At 34.0% G+C, this 9,206-nt stretch overlaps 1 protein-coding gene across 1 annotated transcript; it reads left to right on the top strand.

Annotated features, from left to right (window-relative positions):
- The first annotated feature begins 6,643 nt into the window (after positions 1-6,643).
- On the top strand, positions 6,644-7,306 carry LOC122601175 (uncharacterized mitochondrial protein AtMg00810-like). The gene has a single exon (XM_043773940.1). The coding sequence runs from the start codon at positions 6,644-6,646 to the stop codon at positions 7,304-7,306; it is 663 nt and encodes a 220-aa protein (XP_043629875.1).
- Positions 7,307-9,206: the final 1,900 nt, after the last annotated feature.

Here is a 9,206-nt window from a genome sequence, read left to right as displayed (position 1 = left end):
ATAAATGGCTGCGTGTATTCCAGGCTTAAACCCTGCCAAAACCCTAAAACCCATTAATTCGCCATCTTCAATCAACAAATGTCTACATTTTTCATCATTATCACCAAGACCCACTTTCAAATTCGATCAGAGATTGCCCAAGATATCAATGGTAATGGCAACAAAACAAGAAAATCAGGGATTGAATTTGAATTTGGATGTTTTGACCGAAAGTGAAAGGAGAAATGAGGTTATGAATGCTGCGAAAAACTCGATATCGAATTGTCTTTCGGAGACGAATCTTCATCTTACTATTCCTTCTCTCAAGTCCAAAACTAGAGGAAAGGTATACAAAAAAGCCCTTCTTTTTTGTTATATATATATATATATATATATATTATAGTTAGGCCAGGTTATTAAGAGTGAATTCATAGATATATCATAGAGTGGTCAAATCGGCTAATACCGATGCTTAAGAAGGAAATGGCCGGGTTTTGGAAGGTTCACTGATTATGGGTTTTGGAAATTTTGAGTGTATAAGATAACGGGGTTTGGAAATAGTCTGAAAAAAGGTGAAAATATGTGCATTTTTATTTAGAGAAAATGTGATTTTGAAAGCCCTGTTTGAGAAACGGTTATATGGTTAATGTGTTATTGAAAGTTTGATGCAAACTTAATCCTACGTTGTCATGAATCCCCAATAGTTGTTTTCTTTTGATTTTATAAATACATTTTATTTAAAACTAAAAACACTAATTAATATAGGTCAATTTAGTTTTTTTTTATAATAAGATATAATATTAAGTGGAAGATATATATTGTATATTTAAATAAAGTTTTAATGCAACATTGTAAAGTATATTATGTAACATTCGTGAAATTTGATTTTTGTTGACCCGTTAGTTTTGTGTACATTCGATTAATTAACATTAATTAATTAGTATGTGATCGAGTTACTTGTGATATAATTGTGTTCAAGGTATTATGTGAATTGATAATCGTTGTGATTAATTTACGTTCGTGGGCTAGTCAAGGTTATTGGTTGATTTAAATTAAATGTTAAATTGTTAGTTGAGGGATAACTAGATTAAATTAAATGAATGGATTACCTATGGGTTGACCCAAACCCATATCATTGACCAACCCCACCTAACCTTATCCCCTCCTATTCTTCCACCCTTTCCATTAAGGATGTTGATCGGTACTCGGGTCCTATTCTTCCAGCCTTGTATTCTTCTAATTTTGTCTATAAATGAAAATTTAATAACTAATATATACTTTAAACAAATTCGACATTTTATATTAGCATATATAAAACAAATGAATAACTTATTCGGGTCATTTGAGTTGACCCAAATAATAAATTTTTCACCCATAACCCAAACCAGTTAAGCTTTGGGTTATTCGGGTTAACCCAAATAACGACCCATAAACCGAATAACCCAACCCGTTTCACCCAAATCCATTTGGGTTGGGTCGGGTTATTTGGGTTTGGTTATTTTCAACGCCTCTACTTTCCATCCATTCATCTCATTCCATCTTTCTCCCTCTCTCTAAAATCGAAGAATATATATAAAAAAAACACACACACATCTTCACTTTCTCTCTCTAAATTCTAGCATTATTAATTGTTGCTTGAACAAGATTTGTAGTAGCAACATCATCATTATCATCATTTTTAACACATATCAAAAGTTTGGATCTTCAAAGTGCAAGGAAATTCCTCTTTTTGCTCAAAAATCGGGTTTAGCACTTGGTAGTGGTTTTGGTAAGTAATTCCTAACTCAAAATCATAATTTAATGTTATTAATCTTATTTTTGGTCAACCTTAAGTAAATTTGAGAGAAAAATGGGTTCTTATAGCCAAGTTAGGGTTTCAGGTGGATTTGGGTATAAATTGGTCTTGGATTACGAAATGAAAGAGTTTTTGATGATAGGTTTTGTCCAAAATGGGTTGATAACATGATTGGTGACTTCCATATGGACCCGAAATGGTCAACGATTTTTGGGTCGAATTAGGGTTTCTTAGGGTTTTGATTTGGGTCAAAAACGAATTCGGACAAGTTGTGATGTTATATATCGAGTTTGTGTTGTGGGTTATGTTCATTTATGCTTGGAATGAGTTTGGAAGTGTCCCCTAATTGATTTTGAGGTCAAAAGGAAACTTGGGTGCATGTTGGGTCGAAATTGGTGCAGGTTTTAACGGTCGTTAGTTTTGAGGACTTATTTTGACAACTGTTCAGAACCAAGATGAACAAATTAGAACAAAGATCCGTTAGTTATAAACGACCGTTAGTCATAAACGACCGTTAGTCACAGTCTAGAACCAATATGAATTAATACTAAACAAGATGAACTAGCCACAACCAAGATGAGCTAATCATAACAAAAATGAACTAGTGACAACCAAGATGAACAAATCAGAACCAAGATGAACAAAATCAGAACCAAGATGAATAAAATCAGAACCAAGATGAACTAGTTAAAAACCATATGTAAATTCTTGGTTTGGTCTAGGATGACTTGAAACGTAACGTAAGCTATAATGTGATGATTTAATGTTGATATAATAGGTTTTGTGACTGTTGTGCTCCCCACTTACCCGCTTAGTCACCTTCTACAAACGCTTAAGGCCAAGGTGAGTTTCGTAGCCCCTTTTCTTTACATGATTTTGGGGTGAAAAGTGTACAACTTGTTCCATTGGTTCGTTTGATCGTTATGTGTTCGTTTATGTGAGTAATCGAGGTTATGTGTTCGTTTGCTTTATGAATCAAGGTTTTATGATTGTTTGCCTAGTTTATCAAGGTTATGTGTTCGTTTGCTTTGTGAATCAAGGTTGAATGATTGTTTGGCTATGTTATCAAGGTTGTGTGTTCGATTAAATTGTAAATCAAGGTTATATGATTGTTATGCGTTCGTATCAAGGTTATGAGGTTCATTAAATGATGTAATCATGGTTTCAAGGCTTGGTGATCGTTTAACGATCCCAATTATGAGATCATTTAATGACCCAATCAAGGTTTCAAGGTTATATGATCATTTAATGATCTAATTATGTTCGTATCAAGGTTAAACGGTTGTTGTCCCGACACTTGTTTCTTATAGTCAAAACCTATGAACTCACCAACTTTATGTTGACGCATTTTAGTACACTTTTCAGGTAATCAAGTGAATCAAAGACGTGATGGATGATTGCTTTCATGTGATAGGATTGAGCTTGGACTTTAGGGATCCGTGATTCATTGCACCTGTTCATGGGTTATGCCTAGGATCGTTAGCCATCATTTTGATCTATTTTTGTAAACTATTGATGGTGTTGTGCTCCTTGTGCATTATTTGATCCGTTATTTGTAATTGTACTTGAATTGTGTATGGATTGCTCAATCCTTGAATGCATTTAGTTGCCTCTACTTAATTCCCATGTCGTGCTGAGCTTTTCTAATGATGCCCCATTTTTCCGCCTAGTTGGGGTGCTACATATTATGTGATGTATGGTAAAAGCTAAGTGGTACACGAATTAACACCCTTGTTTGTATTGGGGAAAAAGATAAAAAATTATCGGTTGATAATTAACGCAATGAGTTAATTTGTTAATACTTCTTGATACTTAATTTTCTTTTATAGTAGTGTACATAAGTACATTACCCCGTGCGCTAATACTATAACACATGCCATATTCTGTTCCAAGTAAAAAAAGATGAACTTGAGCATATGATCAATAGGCAAGCACCTTTTGTATAAAACACTAAATTAATTGTTACTAAAAATGAGTACTCTCTATCTCTACTACATTATAAAGCATTTGTTTCCTCCATTTTTTCAACTTTAAACAAGTGAAAACCCTAAAATAGCTCTATCACTTATTCATAATAGCCTTAGAATAAATCTCAATCACTTATTTTTTTTTTCTTTTTTCAAATCTCAACCACTCATTTTTTCCTCTCCTAGTCTCCTCCATAAATTTCTCTAATTCATTTAAAATCTTTTATCTCAAAAATCGTAAATCAATAAATTATAAAAATATATAGGTTTCTTAAACTTGATGCTCTTTCATTAGAGATGTCATTCCATTCGATATACTTTCGACGAATTTTTAAATCCTAGAGTGGAGCCCGTCGGCTAAAGCATTTTGCTTTCACGCTCTATGACATATTACAACCTATGACCTATCACATTACCATCTTACCGCCACAACGCGCGGGTACTTACTCTCGTATAGAAGTATGAGTAAATATACATCTTGGCATTTACCACACTTAATTTTACTGCTGTTGGTATTATGATATATACAGGATTTGCAAAATGTCCTCTTAATATATGTGAAGACTTATGAAAATTCTTGAGCATACGTTATGCTCCCCCCGTTGTTGATGAAAGTGGAAATGAATATTACTTTTACAAATTACATTCACCGGAGAAAATGCCGCTAAGTCCCAGCAGGAATAATGGCATAACACAGGTCGAGTTGTCTTTTCAAAATTACTATGTTCTTGGTTCATGTAATGGAATCATTATGCTTTGCGGAATACATCATGGTGTTGAGTTACTTGCAATATTACCTTGTATACTAATTTGGGTTAATTGTGTTATTTTACATGTACCTGAGGGACTGGAATTGTCAAAGTTGTAAAGATGAAGGTTGATAGCTGTAAAGATGTGAAGAGAAGGGATTAAAGTGTAAAGAAAGGAAGCTGAAGGTTACAAGTGTAAATACCAAATTTACACTTGTATATAGGGATGAGCGGAAATTCCCAAATCCCGATCCCGTCCCGGTACCGGTACTGAAAAGTGGTACCGAATCCCGAGTGGGACCGGGACCGATATTCGTTTTTGTTGTTTCGTGGGACCGGTATTAAAAGGGATTGGGACCGGGAAATTCCCGAAGTCCCGAAGTAGTCCCAACAGTCCCGAATTTCATTACCCAAATTCAAAGCTCAAATCTCTTGCCCAAATTAGTGACACTTCTTTGACCCAAATTCAAAACTAAGTTCTTTAATAGTCCAATTTAGCTAAAATCTTTCACTGTGTTTACCTCCATCAATATTTTTGTCAAACTTGAACTCAAAGTCTTTTGCAAAATGTTTTTGGTATCACCAAATTTTCCCAGATGGTCAAATTGATGGTCCACGAATGAACAACTTATGTTATATTTAAATTAGACAAGAAAGTAAATAGAAGTTAAATAAGAAGAACAATGACAAGTTCAATTGTAATAAATCAATGCAAGTATAATCATATGTATCATTGATTAAACGATGAATACATGGTCGATCTTACAAACTTGACTTACAAGAATACAAATAAACAAGGTAATTGCCAAGTCTAGACACACTATAAACTTGAACAATTACAAGTGACACACACTTTCAAGGTGACTAACACACATGATACAATGCGGCTGTGTTGCTTTATATAGAGGAAGAATTAGGGCAACACAGCCTTCCTTTGATGGTGATAGATGGTGGTTGTCGACGTTCCATTGGCTCCTTGTACTTCCAAGCAAGAGCCCTTGTCTTCTTTACCAAAATGGGTATGAGAGAGAAGACCCAAGTTTTGGTCCCAACATGTACCTTTACCATGTAAGGTATGTTACAGTTGGAAAAACCACCATGTGACTCTTGTCTTCATACGGTTTGAATACTTCCTGCCATGACAAACATTTGGGCAGCATACACCCCGCTGAAGAGAGTCACTGGACTCGCTGAGGACTTGCTGACAATACATGTCAGCGAACAAGTTTGGTCAGCGAATCCAAGACTCAACAGAAATATGTCAACCTAATCTTGTGTAGAGGTTTCATTTCAGTTCACCCTAATGTTTCTACTAATCCAACTAATCTTAATTTTTAATTTAACGATAATTTGACTAAATATGGTCTTATTTTCAAACGTTGACCAATGCTTGTGGATATTTATAAAATTGATTCATTTTTTTGTATTAATGATTTAGTCATTGGAATTAAATGGGACTAATCGGGATTTGGTACCGATTTTCCGGTCCCGTCTCGGTACGGTACCGGTACCAAGTTTTTAAGAATTTCGGGACCGGGACGGTCCCATACCCATCCCTACTTGTATAAATACCCCAATTTGGGGATTAGGGTTGCAGTTCTGATATTCGATTGATCATTCTCTTGTTAAGTATCCTTTGAATAAGGTTGTGAATTATACCAACTTAAGTATGAATGCTTATGCTTTTGTGTCTAATCTCAATAAAAGTGTTGAACCAAATACCTATTTTGAGGCTAATAAGGATCAAAATTGGATTGATGCCATGAATTTAAAAATGGAAGCCCTAAATAGAAATGGTACTAGGATAATAACTGATTTATCACATGGAAGAGAGCCAATGGGATGCAAATGGATTTATAAGATTAAATATAAGGCTAGTGGTGAAATTGAAAGATATAAAGCAAGGTTAGTTGCCAAGGGCTTTAGTCAAAAGCCTGGTGTTGATTTTGAACATACATTTTCTCCTCTGGTCAAAATGGTTACATTAAGGTCTCTTCTTACTATTGTCGTTTCTTAAAACTGGTCTTTATTTCAATTAGATATAAATAATGCTTTCTTATATGGTGATCTTTATGAAGATGTTTATATGAAATTACCTGAAGACTATTTTGATAGCAATGATGGAAAAGTTTGTAAGTTAGTCAAGTCTTTATATGGGCTTAAACAAGTACCTAGACAGTGGAATGCAAGAGAGAAAGTATTGTTTAGAGCTTCTTAATGATTTTGGATTACTTGGTTGTAAGCCCATTGCAACACCTTTAGATATTAATCTGACTATTAAACCAAATAGTTCAAAAAGTAAACCTCTTGAGAATATTTCTGTGTATCATAAATTGATTGGTAAGTTTATATACCTTACTTTAACAAGATCTGACATAAGCTATGCAGTTCAATGTCTCAGTCAGTTTATGCATGCTCCTATGGTTGAACACTTTCAACTTGGTCTTAGAGTTCTAAGGTATCTTAAGAACTCTCCTGGAAAAGGTTTGCACATTCAGTCATGTAAGTCCTTGTCTCTTAAAGCTTTTGTGGATTCTGATTGGGCTAGGTGTTTACGTACAAGGAGATCCATTACTGGCTATTCTGTGTTTCTGGGTAACACTTTGATTTCCTGGAAAAGTAAGAAACAATCAACAGTTGCTAAGTCTTCTGCAGAAGCAGAATATAGAGCTTTAGCAACTGTTACTTGTGAAATTATATGGCTTTTGAACCTATTGAAAGATTTGGGATTGGGTAACCACATGTTACCAGTTTCTGTTTGCAGTGACAGCAGTTCAGCTTTACAAATTGCAGCTAATCCTGTTTTTCATGAGTAAACAAAGCATTTTGATATTGATTTGCATTTTGTAAGAGAAAAAATCACTGTTGGTATAATTAAAACTGAAAAGGTTAAATCTGATGTAAATATAGCAGATTTACTTACCAAAAGTTTAGGTTCAAAGCAACATTCTTATCTTTGTGATCAACTAAATTTAATTGATCTTTTCAAGGTTAATATTGAGGGGGGATGTTGAGTTACTTGCAATATTACCTTGTATACCAATTTGGGTTATTTGTGTTATTTTACATGTACCTGAGGGACTAGAATTGTCAAATTAGTAAAGATGAAGGTTAATAGTTGTGAAGATGTGAAGAGAAGGAATTAAAGTGTGAAGAAAGGAAGCTGAAGGTTACAAGTGTAAATACCAAATTTACACTTGTATAAATACCCCAATTTGGGGATTAGGGTTGCAGTTTAGATATTCGATCGATCAATCTCCTGTTTTTTCTCTCAATGTACATATACATTACATTCATATATATATATATATATCAGATCGATATATATATATCAAATCGATATATATATATATATATTTCTGTATTCATAATCATCTAGTTGATGATTATTGGTTCTATTTTCTATATCTGAACTCTATTATTTATATAACTTCTTAATATAAATAATTAGGTTTCTTCTTAATTTGTTTACAAGAAGGTTAGAGTTTTGTTTTGTGATTTCTTACACATGGGTTTCAAAATTTTGTTTGGAGATGCAGGGATAGAGACGTGACGATGACATAGTTGGATTTGGTTTCGATCCCATCATCCCATCAATAATGACTACAAGATCGTTACGATAAGCTACAATTGTAGAGGATCAGAAAGAAATTCATCCATCTGCACAAAAGGTCTTGACCATACATGATGCTAGCCCTAGCGATGAAAATGGACAATTGAAAAAATGATCAATAATAATTCTGCACATTACATTCACCAGATAAATTGTCACCATCAGTGGCGGAGCTAAGTGGTGACCAAAGTTGACAATATCAACCCCATAAGATCTATAAAGGATAACTGCAGAAAATAGAAAGCACCTTTAGACCAATTCACAATATTAGCAATGACCTTTAAAAGTTTTTGATTTTAGCAATGACCTTTCATTTATTAGCGTAAATAGCAACATTTGACACGTGTCTCTGATGACGTGGAAAATTTTAATGACGTGACAACTTTTTACTGACGTGGATTTTATTATTTATCTATTATTCTTATTTTCGTTGCCCAATCGGTTCCCCCAAAATAAAAACCCCTAAATCGTAACATTGACATAGGTTTATAGAATTCATAAAACCGAAAATCAATTACTTAAATCATAAGGTAGATGGATGATGTCTTGTTACAACTTATTACATGGTCAGAATTTTTGGGGGAAAGGTGAACGGAATTTACAAAAGCATCACCTCCCTACAAATCAAATCAAAAGAAACGCAAAATTACATGGGGAAGAGAACAAATTAAGGAACCATTGTGATTTATATGGTAGTAACTAGTAAACTAGCAATACCCTCAATGGAGGTGGTGGCTTGAATGTTTGTAGACAATCAGTAGTCTTCAAATCCCAAACCTGTATAAAACAAATCACATTAATCAAAAGAATTAGTCATGACATATTCAACACATTTACAGATGAACGACACTGGGAATCATACTATATCTCTATGAGGCTGAATGAAACGGGTCAAATATTGTATTTTAATGTACAAAATCTCTTAATCATTATTATATTTAAATAAAAAGAATATAACCATCAGAACCCTCAATTGCTTCCTTATCGCCCGTAATCAATTTTGGGTTTTATGAACTCTGTAAACCCTAAATGTGTGTCACTGTTACGCTGTGGGAGTTTTTATTTTGGGGGAAACTGACCTGGCAATGAAAATAAGAATAATA

The sequence above is a fragment of the Erigeron canadensis genome, chromosome 5, assembly GCF_010389155.1.
Source record: "Erigeron canadensis isolate Cc75 chromosome 5, C_canadensis_v1, whole genome shotgun sequence".
Lineage (NCBI taxonomy): Eukaryota > Viridiplantae > Streptophyta > Magnoliopsida > Asterales > Asteraceae > Erigeron > Erigeron canadensis.
The sequence above is the reverse complement of the archived record's forward strand: the minus strand, read 5'-3'. Positions and strand labels throughout refer to the sequence as shown.

Bases quoted from the DNA above. Each gene is read 5' to 3' on its own strand.
- LOC122601175 (XM_043773940.1), top strand. From the start codon at position 6,644: ATGGGCTTAAACAAGTACCTAGACAGTGGAATGCAAGAGAGAAAGTAT.